The sequence below is a fragment of the Mchenga conophoros genome, linkage group LG6, assembly GCF_057382185.1.
Source record: "Mchenga conophoros isolate Kocher_MC1m ecotype Shallow Benthic linkage group LG6, M_conophoros_male_GT1.1, whole genome shotgun sequence".
NCBI classification, from domain to species: domain Eukaryota; kingdom Metazoa; phylum Chordata; class Actinopteri; order Cichliformes; family Cichlidae; genus Mchenga; species Mchenga conophoros.
Window position 1 is genome coordinate 11,735,293 of NC_140531.1, and position 20,622 is coordinate 11,755,914.

A 20,622-nucleotide genomic window follows, 5' to 3' on the forward strand; every position below is an offset into this window, starting at 1 on the left:
AGTGCTTGCTTGATTGTTGGGTTTTTCTCTGTATGTATTATTGTAGGGTCTACCTTACAATGCAAAGCGCCTTGAGGCGACTGTTGTTGTGTTTTGGCGCTATATGAATAAAATTGAATTGAATTGAATACGCTGTCTGACAGCTTGGATAGGCTCCAGCCCCTCGTCGACCCTGAAATAGATACGCGGAAAAGAATGGCTGGATGGAATATGCTGTTTGCTATAAAATAGTCTACGAAAAAACTAAGACATTTAAAATAGTAGAAACGCTTCACATTAAAAATAGAAGATCTAAAGCAAACAAAAGTAAAACTGTACAAACGTGTTTGGAATACAGTTAGGAATAAAAGCAAAGGAAGCAAACAAAGTGAACCTAAATATTCTGCATTGTGACAAAATCAAGTCTATAATGCAGTGAGATTCCCAAACACTGTTTAACTTTCAAATAGTTATTCCGAAATTTTCAGTGTCCTGTGCGAAAACAGCACATATACACCCACGAGGAGCATCCCCATAGCAAAAATTACAGCTGTTGTATCCCTTCTTTCTTCAAGTTATATTGTTGAAGACCTTTGTATTGTGTGTAATTGCTCTCACCTGCTAAAAATGATTAAAATTAAAAATACATGGCAATAATATTTACATGACCATGAATTGTTCCATTCACCTGAGTATCATGTGAAGCTCATCAAATGCTTAAACTCACTGCATCAAATACAGAAAGAAGGTATAAATAATGTGAAATCAAGATTCAGTGCAGTGCACAAGATTTTAAATGTAGGCAGAGGGTTGTCATCAGGCTTGTTCACCGCAGTGTACGTCTGCAGGTCTTTAAGTGGGGTCTGTTTCTGTTGAAATGACAACAGATTCTTCATCAGAGCTCGTGTTATGTCTACACTTTACCACAGTGTAATCAGCATGCTGCTCTTCTCTTGGCTGAAGTGGCTCTATGGTGGAAAAAAGAGGATCTGTGTGGTTTTTAAAGAAGTGGACTTTGCTGTAGAGGACTTCATCCTCCACCTGTGGCTGAGCTAAGACGTCTTCACACACAGGATCAGGATTTAGCTGAGAACAAAGAGCGATACATCATAATTCACTTAAAGATTTGACTCCTTTGACTCTGTAAGAAAGATCATTCAGTATGAAAATGTGTTTTCCAACTCCACAGTAATCTTTACCTCCACTATGTTGTTTGATGTTTCGTTTGTGGAAGACTGACTCGTAGTCCTCTTTTTTCTGGTTATTGAAAGTAATAAACAGAAAAAATAAGTGAGTTCATGCCAGAGATAAAAATGTTGTCACTTTGAATCAAACACACTGTTGCTTACCTAATCAAAAATAAGAAAAAGAGAACTATTGAAACCAGAACTATTACAGAAACTCCTCGTGTCCTTCCTGTGATACTTTGGACAGTGAGAGTCTTTGGAGCAGAGCTGATATCTTTGTTGGTTTTCACAGCACAGGAGTAGCTTCCTGCATCCTCCCTGCTGACTGGGTCTAGGATCAGATGTTTGTTCTGGTTCTCTCTCGGGGTCAGAGGTCGACTGTTCAAGTACCAAATGTAGTTTGTGTTGTCAGTCAGAGGACAGCTGGTACTGCAGGTCAGTGTGACTCTCTGACCCTCTGTCACCACTGCAGAAGGACTCATCTTCACTCTCAGCTCTGAAAGAGGAACATTTTTTTATTAAAAAACATAATATGTCAAGATATGAAACATTACACAATTGTAACATGGGGTAAAGAATAAACATGAGTGAGTGAAACCTAAAAGCAGACTCTTTTGTAATGAGTAAAGTCTGCTGAGTGAAGAGTTTAGATTTACCTGTGACAATCAAAAAGACTCCAGGCAGATCAGACTGTGTCCATCCTTCATGATCTTTGTTGAATCTGAATGTGTATCCTCCTGAGTCATTCTTCTTCAGGTTGTTGATGCTCAGGATGTGTTGGTTCTTCATGTTGTCCTGATACTCCACACCACCTGCAGCCTCAATCAGCTCTTCAACTTCCACTTTATCTTTTCTCCATTTTTTACTCCAACATTTAAACTCTGGCTTCATGTTGTCAGGATGCGAGTATTCACTTGTGATGTTGACTGAAGATCCTTCCAGAGCACAGATTCTCCTGCTGACATAATTCACTCTCCAGCAGTTTTTATCCTGAACACCTGACATATAGATGGAAGATTTAAAGTTGTTTGATTGGTCTGTGTTTCAGCGCTTGAGTTCATTATTATATATAAAATAAAATATGTTTAACACTTACAAACTTCCTTGGATTGAAGACGTTTGTGAGCTTTAACTGCACAAGAGAATGTGTCTCTTGAAGAGTTAGCAACTGAATAATGTTGATTCTCATAATAGTTTTGTTTGTTGTGATACCACATGTAGACAGTTTGATCATCAGTCAGGTTACAGCTGGTGATGCAGGTAAGTGTGACAAACCCTGAGATGGAAGAAGCTCTGTGAACATGAACCTCTGTTGAAAAAGGATAAATACATTTCTTGACACTATATTTGATATAATCATACAGCTCAATAAATTCATATAAGTGTTGGTTTGACATAATATGACAAGATAGAGGTTAAGTGAAGATGTGTTTGTATGGTTTGGTTATGGAAATTTCACCTCTGGGATATGTGATAGAGCACGGCTCATTCACTAATGTCTGATTGTGCGAAGACATGTTTCCATAAGCATAAGTCACTCTGAAACATGTCTGTGTTATTGAATCTGGACAAAAAGACATGAGATTAAATATTTGTACTGAGACTATTTTTACAGGGGTTTGCTGAAGGGTTTGTAGGGACTATAAACATCATGACTCACCCACAGAGACTTGAGGGGCTCTGAGATGCTCGTAGCCTTTGACAGCACAGGAGTATGTGACTGCTTCCTCACTGCTGAGCAGCTCTTGGTACCAGGGAGACCAGTCCTCATAGAGAAACTCTCTGTTCTTGTACCAGATGTAGGCTGCAGGCTTTTCAGTCAGAGGACAGCTGCTGCTGCACATCAGTGTTACTGTCTGTCCCTCTGTGGCAGGAATCACCTTTACCTGCAGCTCTGAGAGGATGATGGAGAACAACTTATACAATGATGTCATTTGGAAAGTAATCAATGAGTAAAAGTCACTGTACCTGCAACAACATGAAGAGTAATTCTTTTGTACCAACAGCGTCCTGGACTGTCTGTAGTCTTCATACAGCAGTAAGCATTTGCATCACTCTCTCTTAAATCATTGATGGTTAAAGTTGGGTTTTTCTCTTCAGAAATGTTGTACGTTACACGTTGTCCATCCACAGAGAGCTCACTCTGAATGTACTTATAACCATCCCAGTATATAGTGAACCATTTTCTGCTTGAAGTCAGATGTTGATGTGAGCAGTGCAGATCCACTGATGAACCTTTGAAAGCACAGATCCTGGTTTCTTCTCCAGTAACACCTTTAACAGAAGAGAGTTAAAAAAACCCATTTATTATCTTATTAATATGTCTTTATTATTAACCACTTAATAATTTTTAGTACTCCACATTAGGAGCTAGTCCAAACTAAATTTTCTCATCTGTAAATTTTACAATATCTTTGTACTTAAGTTAATATTAAGTAATGATTTTTACATAAGAACTCATAAATAATTTCAGATACCTGAAATGTAAAAGATGAGACCCACAAGCAGACGACCAGCATCTCTCAATTCCATTGTTGTTTTAGTCCAGCTTTTGAGTAAAGCTGACAGTCAAAGCTGGAACCAAAAAAAGACAAAGTAAGTCATCAGTCAAACTAAGCAGCACTCTTTGTCTGAGCAAAGGGTGAGGGGGGACTGCTGGTTCATATTCTTTTGTTTCACACATCGTGCATTTTATTGGTGATATGACCAGCATCTATTTAAAGAGGAGTTTGTTGAGAGGCTCGAGTGGTTATTTCTAGATGTGTTGCTGGTGAGCATGACAAAACCTCTGTATAAGAAGGAAGAAAGAATATATTCAAAGCTTTGAAAAACGATTGAAGGCTCATGTGGTCGTCTTTTTTCCATCTGGTCCCCTTCACATTGCCTTGCTACCGCTACACTCCTCCCCGACCCTCAGAGCCAAACTTCACCCATGAGAGCTGACATTCTCAGAAACTACACTAAAGATACTACTTGTTATGTTACTTTCATTTTACTCTGCAAAATGATCTGAAACACACTGTCGCATAATAACCATTTAACAGTGTAAACCTACAGGCTACAGCCCGACACACCAACACAAATAAAAAAACAATGAGGACACACATGATCTTTCTCTTAGCAAAGACACTTCAAATCAATCATCACAGTGACTGTACTGTCGAAACATGAACAGGTAGAAACGGAGGCTAAAGTGTGACTGCTCATCAGTTTGTTACCTGTTGAAGTACAGCAGCGGCTCACTGGGATCAGCTTTAACAATACTCTGGGTTCTTGTTAGCTTAGCATTAGCATGGTGTCAGTGAGGATGCTTGCAAAAAGTCGAAGTTGTGTTAGCAGTATGATGCAATTGTTTACGAACAGTTCCAAGATATTGGACAACTGTGATTCCCATTCCTACACACGACCTATTTCATTATATGTTCATCAAACACCTGACAGTGCTGACAGTGAGAGCAGAGCCAGATGACGCTGTTAGTCATTATTTTGTGATACAGACAAAAAGTTACCAGAACAGAAACAGCACATTTTTTAAGAGGGTGATCAGTAAATGCACACACACGGGCTTTTGGACATAGCAGAATTTTTAAACAGTTTCCTTGTGTTTTGCAGGTGTTTTTTTTTTTAACACAGGTACGTCATTACCAAATATCTTTAAATTTAAAAGCTTAAGAATTTATACTTAAGCTTTGCAGTTTCAAATAAATTGTTTATTTTTACTATATTTTATATTAAAATAAAGCGAGTGTAACCCACTGACAGATCTAGAAGTTGCAGAGTCTGTGCTGTGATGGTAGAGTAATATCACTGGAGGTGAAATCACCATGGTAACAAGCTTTTCTTTATTGAGCACACAGTGGCTCGATGGTGGAGTAGAGGTCAGCTGTGTGGTCTTCACTGAAGTGCAGTCTGCTGTAGTGATGATCATCCTGCCCTGCTGACTGAGCTGAGATATTTTCATCAATGCGGTCAAGGTTCGTCTGAGGAGACGAGACAGTTATTATAAATTTATAATAAACTGCATCAAAAACTAACAGCTGGTTGTTTGTTATTGGTTACATTGTCACTTCAGTGACAGATCTTAAAATGGTAAATGGCCTGTATTTGTATAGCGCTTTTCTAGTCCCTAAGGACCCCAAAGAGCTTTACACATCCAGTCATCCACCCATTCACACACTGGTGATGGCAAGCTACATTGTAGCCACAGCTGCCCTCGGGCGCACTGACAGAGGCGAGGCTGCCGGACACTGGCGCTACCGGGCCCTCTGACCACCAACAGTAGGCAACGGGTGAAGTGTCTTGCCCAACGACCGAGACTGTCCAAGCTGGGGCTCAAACCGGCAACCTTTCGATTACAAGGCGAACTCCCAACTCTTGAGCCACGATCGCCCCAAAAAACAACCTGTCTGACAAAGTGAAACAAGTTAAAATATCTCAGAAAACAACAGTCTAAAGAAAAAATGAGAAACAAAGTAATTTATATTTGTCAGGTCACAAAAGAACCCAGAACAAAATCTAAAGAACTGCATATCTCACTTGTCTCAATTAAGGTCAAAGTTCACGATTCATTAATAAGAAGCAGACTGGGCAAAAATGGCATCTGTCTGGGGCTGCTTTGCTGCTTCAGGATCTGGACAACTTGCTTCAATTAATTTAATCATGGATTCTGCTCATTACTAGAAAATCCTGAAGGAGAATGTTTTGCTATTGGTTTGTGGTGTGAAACTTAAGCATACATCTAAAGCTCAGAGGAAGAGAGTTCCAGAGTCTGGGGGCCACGGTGGCTAAAGCTCTGTCTGTAAAGCTCTGTAAAGGATCTGCTAGGGACAGGTTAGAAGTTCAATAATGTAAGCTAGTGTTTGTCTGTGAAGAGCTCTAAAAGTCAGAACCAGAATCTTAAAATGGACTCTGAATTCAATAGGGAGTCAAAGCAGCTGTATTAACAACAGTATGAGAAGATTTGGTCAGAAGCCTTGTTGCAGTGTTTTGAACAACCTGCAGACGTTTCAGGGAGTTTTTGCTCAGACATATAAACAATGAATTACAGTAATCTAAACGTGGCGAAAAGAATGCATGAATAACAAGCTCCAGTTCAGTGTGTGGAATAAAAAAAACATTCAGAAGGAAAATGATCTGGTGTGGGGGGTAACACTGAAAAGAATGCTTGCTGGCGGACATATAACAAGTGTAAGCTTTTTCCAGATAAATGATCATGTGAGAAAAAAGGACAGATGAGGGGAAGTTTGTCTAACACAGCAGAATTATTTGAATGTTGTTTTGCACCTGCTGCATTATATTTGAAGTTTCTCCTTTTTGAGACTGACTGGAAGTCCTCTTCTTTCTGTTTATTGAAAGGAATGAAAAATAAAATCCGGGATTTCAGAGCAGACTTTGAATGTATAGCTTTTGGACCAAACCAGGTGTTGCTTACCTAACACACCAGCAGACAGTGAGAAGTATTGAAACCAGCAGAGCTGCAGAAACTCCTGCGTGTAGCTGCTGTTTTTAATAGAAAAAGTTACCTTCTTCTTATTATTTTTTATTTAGCCTAGTTGCTTTCTTTAAAATTTCCATATTCAAAAAGTGTTTGATTTCTGTGACTGAATTGTATTCTGTCACTGCTGAGTTTGGCTCAACAGTCAAAACGTCTGCCAGTCTTTAGCCTTTTTTGGCTAAAGAGGAGAAAATAGGATTTCAGCCATAGAGGAAAACACTGAAAAACCTTTAACTAGTATTTTGATTTATATTCAATCTGTTTTTTGTTTTTTGTTTTTTTTGGGGGGGGGGGGGGGGGGGGGGTTTGGTGTTATTGTGCTGCATGAAACACTATGATATATTCTTTAATGAAAAAATAAGTACTGCACTTGTTGTTTTTTAGCAGTTCAGGACATGTCGACCAGAGGACACCATTGTAGCTCTTGATCTCAGCAACTTTTTGAATTGTTCTCTGCCTACTTCTTGTCAATTTCACAGCACAAGATGATTGAGGTGCAAATATCTGTAATAATATCATTGTCTTATGTTGAAGGTTTTCAGGAAGTTTTTTTATTTTTATTTTTTATTTATTTCTTTTTTTTGGTTGATTAAGTAAAAAAAATATTGGATCAGTAAATATAGTGTAAATAAACAGGCCCCACAAGGACCTAATATTACTTGTATATACTTGTATACTGTTACAGTGGTGGATGCACAAGTTTGAAATCATAAATTCAACATATATACAAATGATCCCTGTAAGTCAAAGGCTCAGGCTTCAGACTGACATATTTGGGCTATTATACATGAAAAAAAAAATCATATGTATATATATATATATATATATATATATATATATATACATTAAAAGAATCCCCTCTCTGTGGGTGGTCTTTTATCCTTCAAGCTCAGGGTGTCTACCAGAGGCCAACAATCATTTGTTTTCTTTTCATATATAAAATGCACTCTATTTTAAAAATATTTGATACCTGTTTTATTCCTTTTATTACCATGTGGTCTTGTGTTTGGGGTGAGGGGTGTTGGTTAGCTGTTGATTTGAACATTGACGGGGAAAGCGTGTAACAATTACGTTTTAACAGATATTTTGATTTTTTTATTCAACTTATTTTGTTTTTTTTCCTTCATTTTTAACATACTCAGAGTGGAACAAGCATCCAGGAACATGTTGATGCCGTCAACCCCATTACACAACCCTATCTACGTGCTGCAGGGACAAAGAGGAACACCATCCGTGAGTTTCTTATTGTCCTGGACAAGCAGGTCAAACCATGCAAGTCAACCAGTTCACTTGGAGCATTTGATGATTTTTTCAAGGCTCTCTAACACTGTTTAGAGTTATTATTTTACACTTATGAAGATAACTTTGTTGAAGACCATTTAGAATAATGTGATAGGTTGGGATTCAGAGATTCTTTCATTGCTACCATATAATTTGCCTTATGAAGAATGTATTAATAACATGTTTCACAGTATCATTTATCAGTAATATTTCCTACAGGGTTTATATTGCATTGAATATGTCTGTCATCACATTGACCTTTCTATTTTTACAGGTTGAGTTCATTTTATACACAATGCATAAATGTGCTTGGTTAAGAGTTGATGTTCCACTCTAGAAGGTTTTAAGCTTCACTGGTGAGAGTGTCCAGATGATACATGCTGAGGGGAGATGAGAACATAGCAGGTTAATTGCATGCATGCTTACAATACACATATTAATCTAGTAGCAGGTCTGAGCGAAGGCCTAAGCGTATTCTGCTTCAGTTTGAGACTGGCTGCAAAGTACTCTACTTAGTAATTAATGACGAGGGTCCATTATTAGCTCTCAGAGATGCTAAGACCTGAAGTTATTACCTCAAAAGGCAAGTAATGTAGAAAAGAGAAGTTATATGTCGGTGTAAGGTCATATGTACGTGATGTACCCTTGTCTGCACGAATTGAACTTTTGCCCGTCTGTCACCATGTATTTTTGAACTGTATTGACGTAGGTGTGATATTTTGTCCTATAAAACCAGAACCCAATGTATTCTTGTCAGAGCAACCCATTCCGTATGCTGACGGTTGGTTGTTCTCCTGTGATAATAAAACTCATCGTTTGATTGCACTTTTCCGGAGTCTCCGTCGTTTGTTGTCTGGTCTAAAGTTGATCGATCTCGCAGCAAACACTACTGTTATACCCCCCTCGGAACTACCAAAAGTCTCCATACAGCTGTTATTCATACTACAAGAGTAGACAGTAAAAAAGTTTTAAAAAGGGTTTACAACTGATAATAATTCATATTAGTTGACATAAGCATAAAACAATGTGAATATGGTAAGAAATTTTTAAAAAGTTATTATTTTTCATGTTGCATTAATTGTTGTCATTTTATTCAAGAGACACTGGCTCTGTGTTGAAATTGACTCTTGTGGTGTTGCACTAACACTGCTCGTTTTTTCTGTGTAGAAGTTACTCCGTGCTGCCATGATGTACTTTCCATGATGTTTATCTGTAGTGAGCTCAAGTTCAGAGACAAACCACATAACAGTTCTTGTTCAAAGTGATATGTAAATCACCTTTTTACAGCTGCTGTTTCTGTCACTTCATAAAATTTCAAAAACATGAGTGAATGTCAAAAATAAATAGCAATTTTACAGGAAAGGTTGAAAACAGAATAGACAAAGTGTTTACTGTGAGTGTATCTGCTGAGAAACGACACACAGATTTAACAACAGCAAAATCACTTCATGATTTTATTATGGAAATTTTAACAATAACCTGCAAACACCACAGTGAGCATGATTTAAAGTGAGTTTAATAACATATTGCAATATGGAGAGAACCACTCCTGTCAAACACTAGGGTGATCTCTGAATTGTGGCCTCTGCCCTTACATGTTATATAACCCATCACAGACGCTGTTAAACAAAGAACATTCCATAGCATATCATATATCTCTATGCCATCAGCCCCATCCTTTAACCTCCTGCCTCACAGAGACAATTATGACCTTGTTTTCTGCTTGGCTGTCACCTCCCTAAGAGCAGGATGTCGGAGATCTTCAAGTATATAATGGACCTTCTGTGAAGGTGCAATAAAACTTGGGGCCCAGTTGTGATAAGATTCCACATGGATGCATACAATTGGTGTCAGGAGTGATCTGGCTATACTTAAGTGATATGATTAAATATGTTTGTAATACAACAGAAAAGAAATCTGCTTCCACAATTTCTAATGGTTCCTGTTGTTTGACTCTTTGTTGCAGTCTTAAATTCTTAGTTCATATTTTAAAGTTTAAGTTGCTATTTAGAGCGTCTGCTTTCTGTTTATCTCTGTTCTAGGAATGAGTCCTCTGTAATGTAGAGCATGTGGGTTTCAGTGTGAGTAGCTGTAGTCATGTCCCCCCACCTGTGTTTCCATCTGTTGCCTCCCCCTGTGTTGCTCTATGTTTGTTCACTGGACACTTTTGCTTTCTTGTCTCGTACATTTTGTCAAGGGATTACATTATTTGCTAATCATAACATGACTACTTTTCAAAAGAACAGATTTTTAGTGAAGAGTGACCCTCTGTCAGTATTAAGAGGTCATCGTCTATCAGCCAGAATACATATGAAACCACAGGGCTGAATTTAAACAGTAGCCACATTTATTGCAATAAATGCCCATACAGTTTCTTTGGAAAGTTATGAGAGTTGCAAAAATATATATAAAAAAACATATTATTAACAAAAGATGATAATATGGTTTTTGATATTTCATGGTGCATTAAAAAACAGTCACTCAGCTGCACTCAAACTCAAGTTGCTGTTTTTTGTCATCTTTCAGTTGTGACATGAGTTTTAATAAAATACATTTTCTAACTGAAAAGTTCAACATTTATTTCTTCTGTAATTTATGTATGAAAACCACTGGCAGATCCACCAAATGTGGTGTCCCTGCTGTGATACTGAAATTAGCTCAGTCGCTAAACCTATCGGAGAAAAAGGCCCTTTAAATCACTATGGTAACAAAGTTACTTTAGTGAGCAGGCAGTGGGTCCATACTGGAGTAGACATCACTTGTGTGGCTCGTAGGTAGTTGCAGTCCGCTATAATGTGCTGGGAGGTTGTCATATATGGGGTCAGGGTTCACCTGAGGAGGACACACAACATACTGGGTTAAGCCCTTTCTTTCCAAGTGTAACTTGGAAAGTGTTATTCATGCCTTTATTACTTCACGTTTGGATTACTGCAATTCTCTTTTAGTAGAGGTTGGGCGTGGCACTTTGTCACGCTTGCAACTAATGCACAATGCTGCGGCACGATTTTTAAAGCAGAAGGAAATTCGACCACATCAATCCCGTTTTGGCCTCTCTACATTAGCTTCCAATTGAATCTAGGATCCATTTTAAAGTCTTTTCTTGGAAAGAAAAGTGTGAACCCACAGTTGATCTGCATAATCATGTGAGACAAGTTGTAAAAACGGGTGTGGGTCATTCTCCAGCAAGGCTTCGGGTGAAACCATTGTGAGACCTTGTGATCAAATGATGTGAGTGGGTGTTAAGGCTTCTCGGTTGGGACCTCTAAACTAGATTAGAGATCTCAATTTTGAAATGGCTTGCTAAATTTAGGAAAACATAGATATCAGATTACATTAATGTGCCACTGTACAACAGAATAGAAGCTAACATGTAGATTTGTATTTGAGTTTGTGCAGTTTGTGAGTTTGTGTGTACAGTGCAGGCCTGCAATAATGTTTGAGAAGAGAGAGCAGATGATTTTTGTTAAACAGATGTGTTCCACTATAGAGGTATTGCATGAAGTATGAGAGATATCTGTTCTTGTGACAATAAAACTCAATTAGTCTGTTAGAAAAGTTCACTACTGCCTGTCATGGAATGATTGATGACCTCTTCTCCATTATAATTTCAAATGTGTCAAAAACAGCTGGTCTCAGGTGAACAAAGGAGGAGAGTTGTCAATTGATCACCACATGGTGCTGACTCGAATCAGGTGGTGGGGATGCTTGACAGGACTATACCAAACATAAAATGAGGTTACACTGGGAACAAACTCCCACCTCTGGCAGAATCCTGACAGCAATCCCACTAACATAGTATGAAAAAGATGAGCTACAAGTGGTGCAAAGTATCTTTCAAGTCGAGATTGTGGAGCCACTACTCGCCCAAATCAAAAGGTACTAATTAGTACTAATTAGTCAGCAATAGTCTGACTAGGATACCTCCTACGTGGCTTCTTCCCACAGTGAGGATGCACTGGGGAACACCCAGGACCTGCTGGAGAGATGTGTGATGGCTAACCTGGGAATGCCAAAATGACCCACTGCTGCAAGAGCTAGCAGGGGATAGTTTGTTTACATGTCTGCCCTCTCTGTGACCCAACCCAACACAAATGGGAGAAAATAGATGTATGAATGGAGGAATTATGGATGGAAAAAAAGACGAGGACACAAGTTTAAGCACTGTTCTTGATAGATAACAAATGATTGAAGATATGAAGAAAAATAGAGGAGTTGATGTTTTACAATTGAATCCTGTCATGTACCTGCTCTTCATTGTTTGATGTTTCACTTCTTGCAAAGTCACTGGAAGTCGTCATCATTCTAATTTAAAGAAAGGAAATAATTTTCAAATCAACAAGTGATTTCAAATCACAGTTTGAATATGATGAATAAAGCAAAAAAAAAGAAGGTGTATTTACTTAGCAGACGATAACTCGATGGTTGAGTAGATGTCAGTGTTGTTTTTCAAACTGAAACGCAGCCTGACATAGTGAGGACCATCCTGCTCATCCGATTCAGCTGGAACGTTTTTATTTATGAAATCAGGAAAAATCTGCATAGACAAATAACATCACATTTTATTAATGTATATCTACATACATTTACATATAGAGGTTATAATTCACATGAAGGAGAACAATACAAAGGCTAAAAATACATGCTTTTGGGTTAAGCAGGAATAGATTTATATGAAGAAAAACAAGGTGTTCAAGCGGCTTGTTTTATTTCAGCTGTTATTGCAGAATAACTTTTTGTTTCCTGTTTGGTACCTGCTGTTTGTTGCCTAATGTTTCAGCTCTTGAAGGCTGGTTAGAAATCCTCTTTTTTCTGAACAGATAGAATATATATATATAATTAAAGCCATATCAGAAGAACATATTGACCTGAATGAGATCAAAGCGTTACTCACCTAACACACCAGAAGACAGTGAGAAGTATTAAAACCAGCAGAGCTGCAGAAACTCCTGCAGCTGCTGGTGTCCATGTTCCTGTGATACTTTGGACAGTGAGAGTCTTTGGAGCAGAGCTGATATCTTTGTTGGTTTTCACAGCACAGGAGTAGCTTCCTGCATCCTCCCTGCTGACTGGGTCTAGGATCAGATGTTTGTTCTGGTTCTCTCTCTGGGTCAGAGGTCGACTGTTCAAGTACCAAATGTAGTTTGTGTTGTCAGTCAGAGGACAGCTGGTACTGCAGGTCAGTGTGACTCTCTGACCCTCTGTCACCACTGCAGAAGGACTCATCTTCACTCTCAGCTCTGAAAGTAAAAAAAAAAAATAAATCATTATTTATGCACCATTTTCATTGATTTTTAATTGTCAAACTGAAGACATTTTGGAATGGAAATGCGACCATTTATGGTTTGGAAATGTGGTTCTTGTGAATGTAGAATTATAACAACAAACAAACAAACAAACAAAATTAGCCAGAAATGTTATTGTTCAAAATTCTTCTGACCTCATTTAAAGTTGACAGTTAAGTGATGTATGCTCCTAGATGTCAAAGCGTTAAATGCTGAAATGATGAGTAATTGCTTTATAGCTCAAACAAAATAACAGTATCCAGATTGTTCAAATAAAAAAAACAAACAAACACCAAAGTGAGAAATGGAAAAGACACATGAGTGCTTCTTCTAAAAAAGTAAAACATATTTTTTCCTTCATAATAAGAACTATTTTATACAATATGAAATGCATTTTTTTCTGAAAACTTGAATGATTTCAGTTTTAACCCTCTTGAGGCAGGCGTTGCAGATTTGCAACAGTTAAAAACTAACAACCTGATTAGCCCACATAGATATGTTATGAGTTTTTTTTTACTCAGAAGTACCACTGCAGGACTTGGTTGTGCATTAGCAACAAAAAGTTTAATTTGAGCCTGAGAGGGTTAAGTGCAGGACTTTTTCTTTGTAATGAGCATTTGCAGTGCAGCATTGACATGTTCACAGCATCTGAATATTTCTTCCACCTCTGCTCCTGTTCAGACATTAATGAGTAAAGTCTGCTGACTGAGGAGTTTAGATTTACCTGTGACAATCAAAAAGACTCCAGGCAGATCAGACTGTGTCCATCCTTCATGATCTCTCTTGAATCTGAATGTGTATCCTCCTGAGTCATTCTTCTTCAGGTTGTTGATGGTCAGGATGTGTTGGTTCTTCATGTTGTCCTGATACTCCACATGACCTGCAGCCTCAATCAGCTCTTCAACTTCCACTTTATCTTTTCTCCATTTTTTACTCCAATACTTAAACTCTGGCTTCATGTTATCAGGATGTGAGTATTCACTTGTGATGTTCACTGAAGATCCTTCCAGAGCACAGATTCTCCTGCTGACATAATTCACTCTCCAGCAGTTTTTATACTGAACACCTGAAATATAAATGGAAGATTTAGAGTTGTTTGATTGGTCTGTATTCCAGCGCTTGAGTTCATTATTAGTTGGCAACATAGATTTGAAACTTGCAAACTTCTGTAGATTGAAGATGTTCGTGGCCTTTAACTGTACAAGAGAATGTGCCTGTTGAAGAGTTATGAGTTGAATGATGTTGATTCTCATAATAGTTTATTTTGTTGTGATACCACATGTAGACAGTTTGATCATCAGTCAGGTTACAGCTGGTGTTACAGGTCAGTGTGACAAACACCGAGGTGAAAGAAGCTCTTTGAACATGAACCTCTGTAGAAAAGGGATAAACACACCTATTGTTACTATGTATAGATATATTCAAAGAGCTCATATAATACCTATAAATGATAGTTTTAACAAATCTGACTAGAATTGATATTAACTGGAGATGTGATTGTAGAGTGTGGAATTTTTACCTCTGGGATATGTGATGGAGTGCCGCTCATCCACTGATGTCTCATTGTGGAAAGAAGTGTTTCCATAAGTCACACTGAAGCATGTCTGTGTGATAGAATCTGGACAAAAAGACATGAGGTTAAATATTTGTACTGAGACTATTTTTACAGGGGTTTGCTGAAGGGTTTGTAGGGACTATAAACATCATGACTCACCCACAGAGACTTCAGGGGCTCTGAGATGCTCGTAGCCTTTGACAGCACAGGAGTATGTGACTGCTTCCTCACTGCTGAGCAGCTCTTGGTACCAGGGAGACCAGTCCTCATAGAGAAACTCTCTGTTCTTGTACCAGATGTAGGCTGCAGGCTTTTCAGTCAGAGGACAGCTGCTGCTGCACATCAGTGTTACTGTCTGTCCCTCTGTGGCAGGAATCACCTTTACCTGCAGCTCTGAGAGGATGATGGAGAACAACTTACACAAGGATGTCATTTGGAAAGTAATCAATGAGTAAAAGTCACTGTACCTGCAACAACTTGTAGACTAATTCTGTTGAGCCAACAGTTTCCTGGACTGTCTGTAGTCTCCATACAGCAGTAAGTGTTTGCATCACTCTCTCTTAGATCATTGATGGCTAAAGTTGGGTTTTTCTCTTCAGACATGTTGTATGTTGCACGTTGTCCATCCACAGAGAGCTCACTCTGAACATACTTATAACCATCCCAGTATATAGTGAACCATTTTCTGCTTGAAGTCAGATGTTGATGTGAGCAGTGCAGATCCACTGATGAACCTTTGAAAGCACAGATCCTGGTTTCTCCTCCTATAACACCTTTAGCAGAAACTTTTATCAGGAATCGAATTCATTGTCTTATCATTTTTACGTCAGGTTTTTTTTTCTTTTCTTAGAATGTAAATAAAATTTTTGCTTTCTTTTCATAACAATGTATAAATAATTACTCATACCTGAAATGTAGAAGATGAAACAGACGAACAGATGTTGAAAATCTGTCAGCAACATGTTGGTTGAAGTCTTGTGTGCAAGCATAAAGTTGACAGTAAATATAAAAGTAGACAAGATTAACTCACAGGTTAAAATCGATTGAAAAACAGAAGGACTGACATGACTGTTTTTGTACAATGGTTTGGCACACAAAGCACCTTTGAAACTAAACATGAACGTCCTTCCTCTGTGGTTCTTTCGTTATCTGCAAGACAATCAATGTGGTTTTGCCGTCTTGCCCTGAATATTTTAGATGTTCAGGTAACTTTCAGTTTTCAACAAAGTTTTTATATTATTTCTCTACATTTATGTATGTATTTATAATTTTTTTCTAAAAGTCTCCTGCTCAAACCTGATGGAGTGTAAAAAAACAAAATGGTACAAGAGTCAAATGATTCTCCTGTCAAAATACTCATACAAATGTTAATGCATGTTAACAGCCTGTTAAGATAATAAAGACAATGATAATAATAATAATAATAATAATAATACCAATGATGGACATTTTGAAAACATCACCATTATTGTGCACCAGTTTATCTTGTTCTGCTGTCTTACAGTTCCTGGCCTGCCCACTGTAGGCTGCCATTATCACAGCTCATGATCTCAGCAGCAGTCTGTGCTGCTGAGATCATGGACATTTGGTTAGTGCTTGCAGGTTATGTTTTCAGTAATATTTTCCACTGAACCCTATTATTATCTTTGAGTTAGCACGCAAAAGGACCACAGTTCTCTCTGCTAGAAACTGACTGCAGTCACAGCAGTGTACATACAAGTGTGTGTTTGCGTATGTTTGTGTGTATGTGTGTATGTGTGTGTTGCAAATGAAGTGCCATGTCAATGCTACGAAACATGTTCTGTTTCGGGTACATTACATTCATTCTGTTTTTAAGTGGAGAGGGTCTGAACCTTATTGGAGAAGCTGAGTGAGGAGGTTACATGTGAAAAGCTTATTGTCTGTACTTGTCACCATCGGAGGGGGAGCGTGTCATCTCCTACTACAGCTGCTCCCTCAGCAGACTGGAGAGGAACTATTTTGTCACCCGTCGAGAGCTGCTGGCCATCATTCTGGGTCTCCGCCATTTCAGACCATACCTCTACAGAAAGAAGTTTCTTCTGCGCACAGACCATGCGTCCCTCACTTGGCTGCTCAACTTTAAAGAACCGGAGGGACAGCTAGCCCGGTGGTTGGAGACGCTGCAGGATTACCACTTTGAGGTTCGTCATCGGGCGGGACGTCTCCACACCAATGCAGATGCCCTTTCCTCCAGCTGGTTCATGGTGCGGCAGGGTCAGGACATCCTGGGACCCTTCCCCACCACTGACCAGGGGAACCGCTACGTTCCGGTTGCCCCGACCAGAGCGCTGTTACCACGGCTGAGTGTCGGGTCAACGAGATGTTTTGCCGGTTCGGGGTACCAGAGGAACTGCACAGTGACCAGGGCCGGAATTTCGAGGCAGTGTTGTTTAAGGAGGTCTGTCAGTGGATGGGTATGAGGAAGACCCGGACGGCACCCCTAGAGCGGTCCAGGAATCTACGAAATGCACTCCAGCGACCTTGATGTTTGGGCATGAGCTTTGTACCCCAGTACACTTGGTGTTCAGATCCTCCCCTGAGCAGGAAGGGGGCAGGGACCCTAGATTGGACTACCTCCAAAACCTCTGGGCCCGGCTACCGGAGGTGCACCAGTTGACCAGGCAGGCGCTCTGGGATGCAGACTTCCGGCAGAAGCGAGCTTATGATACCCGCTGAAAGGGGGAGGACTGTTGCCAGGTCAGCAGGTGTGGGCCTACAGCCCGGAGAGGAAGAAAGGGCTTTTCCCAAAACTGATGAGTCAGTGGGTTGGACCCTGCACTGTTCTCGAGGGGCTGTCCGATGTGGTCTAACGGAACAGGGTGGTCGTACTCCATCGTGACAGCCCTTGAGTCCACCCATGGAGGGGTCAGGATCCCAGCTTCAATGGCAGGCCCCCAACCTGGCCTCAGAGACAGCTGGGGGACCAGCGGAACGTCCTTAATGACGTCATTGCCTTCCCCAACACCTCAGAGATTTTGCTATGGACATGCCGGTTGCTGGGGAGAGCTAACCACTCAGGTGGGGGCTGTCTGGCTTGTTGGGGGAGCGACTAGTTATCTCCCATCATGCCTTGGGACATGTGCTGCTGTTAAGATGTTCTTGTTTTATTGTCTACAGTTACATGACTTTTAACTGTTCTCTTAACTGTTCTGTGGTACAAAGTCACTGTCATTGTTTGATGGAAAGAATGATTTATCATGAGTGAGTTCGGTTATGTGGTTATTGACGCTCGGAAGCACAGTGTAACACAAGCAAGTGTTTAATAGAGCTCCTCTTACCTGTTTGTTGTGGAACAGCAAGCTCAATAGCTGAGTGGTGCTTTGTTGCTAAGATTCATCTGCTCGCTACAATATAAATATATTTTGCCAAAATCTCAGGTCAAAGCTCACAAAACTATTTCAACAACCACTAAAGAGCAAAAACAGCAAATGACAGAAGGTAAACAGATTCCACACAAAGATGTAAAGCGCGGATTGTTCACCCGACGGCACGTACACGTTGGTGCTGAAAGCTGACATCTCACAGATTCTGAATCTGCAGGTTTGGTCACTCTCTGACCAAAATTCCCTGAATCAGCAGCAAAAGAAGATCAAAACTACGCTTCATATTTGATAAACATCATCATGAATTCCCTCTTACTTTTGCTGTTTTGCTTCCTCCACGATGAAATCACACTTCCTGCACAACTCACTCTCTCTCAAAGACCAGTTTCCCATCAAAAATCTGTTTTCTGCATTATTTGCTTGCTCATTACGCACCAGTCCACCGTTGTGTACAGACTGGTGAGCTGTTTTGTTCTGTTTTTTAAAAAATGACACCAAGAAACCTGCCTTTGTGCTTTTCAATACTGAATAAATGTAAACTTTTGAGAATGACGTCAAAATTGCAAAAGGCTTAGCTGTGTCTCTAATAAAACCTCTGTAACTTTGCTCTGCTTCATTTCAGCAGCATCAGGCAATGTTCATATGTTGATTGATTGATGGTTTTCTTTCATTTTTGATCTACTGCAGAATATTTTCAAGGTTATCTGCTATAAGAAGATGTTTTTCTGTGTTTTATCCTCAGTTACTTTGACACAAAAGCATCTGCTGTGATGCTTACACATCTGATGAAGTCTCACAAGTGTCAGCTTTGTTTTTATACATAGATATAAAAACATAGATATGTACTGATAAATGATGAGAAATATAATATTTCTGATGGAGTCAAAATTGAATCAAATCAAATACCCAGCAGCATTTAAGACCCTTTCATTGTGTGTAATTGCTCTCACTGTCAGAAGAGGGAGACAAAAGGCAGTTGACCTGCTAAAATGAAATAAAAAAATAAAAATACATTACCATTCGCTGAATTTAAGCTGAGAATATAGCCACGTAAACTTCAAAATTAATCGTGCTACTTCTATAATCAGTGATATCATCAATAAATGTTTCTAAACTGGATCCACTAACAGCCATTCATGCCCATATGAATATTGCCTCCACCACGTTCAGCAGAAAGCTGTTCCTTTCTGCAGGCTTTTCTGTCTGTAGTCTTCATACAGCAATAAGCGTTTGCATCACTCTCTCTTAGATCATTGATGGTTAAAGTTGGGTTTTTCCCTTCAAACATGTTGTACGGTACATTTTGTCCATCCACAGAGAGCTCACTCTGAACATAATTTCCTTTGCAGTCTATTGTGAACCATTTTCTGCTTGAAGTCAGATGTTGACGTGAGCAGTTTAGAACCACTGATGAACCTTTGAAAGCACAAATTCTGAGTTGTGCATTTCGTGGAAGTTTTAAAATAAACTGCAAACAGCTGGTAGGCATTATTTGAAGTGGGTTTAAGTACATATTGTTATATGGAGAAACTCTGGTCAAACACCTAAGCAGTCTCTGAAGATGGGTGCGGTTCACTCATGTCTTCTATGGCTTGACCAAACTAACTGAACAAGAAATTCCAAAGCATCACATGAGTCTATACCCTCAGTTCGGCTCATCCTTTGAAAACCTTCCCTTTGAGAGCGAAAGAGAGAAAATTATGACCATGTTTTCTACTTAGACATTGCCTAAAGATTTACATCCCAAATCCTTCCTCCTTATTCCCTGAGATAAGGACACAGAGTCTCACTACCTGTTTTACATCTCACATGAACTTACAATCGCCCCACTGTGTTTGTGATAGGGCACAAAGACACATTTGTAGTGTCTATTCTACATGCATATAATTAAGTGAGAAAGTGATATTACCATTACTAAAGTGACCAATATATAAGAAAAGAAATTTGCCACCACATGCTCCATTAACACCTTGAACAGAAACTTTGATTAGCAAACAGCTTCATTATCCTACTATTATTATCTCTCTTTATTCAAAGATTAATGATAGAAAAGTCACAATCTTAAATACTTGACTTTAGGAATTAATATGAACTCAGATTCCTCAAATTTAAACTATACAATCTGTAATTTTTTTTCAAATATTTCTTCTTAGATAAAGTTATTTACAATTATTATATAAGGACTCATAAATAATCACTAATACCTGAGATATAAAAGATGATACCGCCAAAATACCAAAATCACTGCCTGTGTCATCACGATAATTTTTGTATCAATAAGTATCAACTCTGCTGCATGCAGTTATGTTTAAATTCATTAAACATTCATTTGAGATGCTTGAATTGGTTGAGCAGAAAGCTGAGGAGGTCTTAAAACTGTTGTCCGTATCTGATGATGATGGTTTAAAGTCCAAACTTTAATGATCAAAAGCTCGAGTGATGTCGACTTTAATCTGCTCTTAAGTTAAAATTTTATTGTATTTATATTTTAATGCAGAGA

The 20,622-nt window shown here is 39.0% G+C and overlaps 2 protein-coding genes across 2 annotated transcripts; both read right to left on the reverse strand.

The window, feature by feature from the left end:
- Positions 1-831: 831 nt before the first annotated feature.
- LOC146572186 (uncharacterized) lies at positions 832-3,734 on the reverse strand. Its single transcript, XM_085278612.1, has 9 exons — positions 3,644-3,734; positions 3,135-3,440; positions 2,827-3,060; positions 2,626-2,730; positions 2,263-2,475; positions 1,823-2,164; positions 1,329-1,662; positions 1,179-1,236; positions 832-1,065 (listed from the first exon to the last, which is right to left on the reverse strand). Exons 1-9 carry the CDS (start codon positions 3,696-3,698, stop codon positions 832-834), a joined length of 1,881 nt encoding a protein of 626 aa, XP_085134738.1. The 5' UTR covers positions 3,699-3,734.
- Positions 3,735-10,020: 6,286 nt separating this feature from the next.
- On the reverse strand, positions 10,021-19,472 carry LOC146572187 (B-cell receptor CD22-like). Its single transcript, XM_085278475.1, has 11 exons — positions 15,686-19,472; positions 15,246-15,551; positions 14,938-15,171; positions 14,743-14,841; positions 14,384-14,596; positions 13,948-14,289; positions 12,833-13,184; positions 12,693-12,750; positions 12,342-12,475; positions 12,186-12,243; positions 10,021-10,773 (listed from the first exon to the last, which is right to left on the reverse strand). Exons 1-11 carry the CDS (start codon positions 15,894-15,896, stop codon positions 10,660-10,662), a joined length of 2,121 nt encoding a protein of 706 aa, XP_085134601.1. The 5' UTR covers positions 15,897-19,472; the 3' UTR covers positions 10,021-10,659.
- Positions 19,473-20,622: the final 1,150 nt, after the last annotated feature.

Excerpts from the sequence above, each read along its gene's own strand:
- LOC146572186 (XM_085278612.1), bottom strand. The coding sequence starts at position 3,698 with ATGGAATTGAGAGATGCTGGTCGTCTGCTTGTGGGTCTCATCTTTTAC. Across the intron at positions 3,061-3,134 it reads TACTCTTCATGTTGTTGCAG|AGCTGCAGGTAAAGGTGATT; the intron begins GTACAGTGACTT and ends TCATCCTCTCAG. Across the intron at positions 2,165-2,262 it reads TCTTCAATCCAAGGAAGTTT|GTGTTCAGGATAAAAACTGC; the intron begins GTAAGTGTTAAA and ends TCTATATGTCAG.
- LOC146572187 (XM_085278475.1), bottom strand. The coding sequence starts at position 15,896 with ATGTTTAGTTTCAAAGGTGCTTTGTGTGCCAAACCATTGTACAAAAAC. Across the intron at positions 14,290-14,383 it reads TCTTCAATCTACAGAAGTTT|GTGTTCAGTATAAAAACTGC; the intron begins GCAAGTTTCAAA and ends TTTATATTTCAG. Across the intron at positions 12,476-12,692 it reads CATTAGGCAACAAACAGCAG|ATTTTTCCTGATTTCATAAA; the intron begins GTACCAAACAGG and ends TTGTCTATGCAG.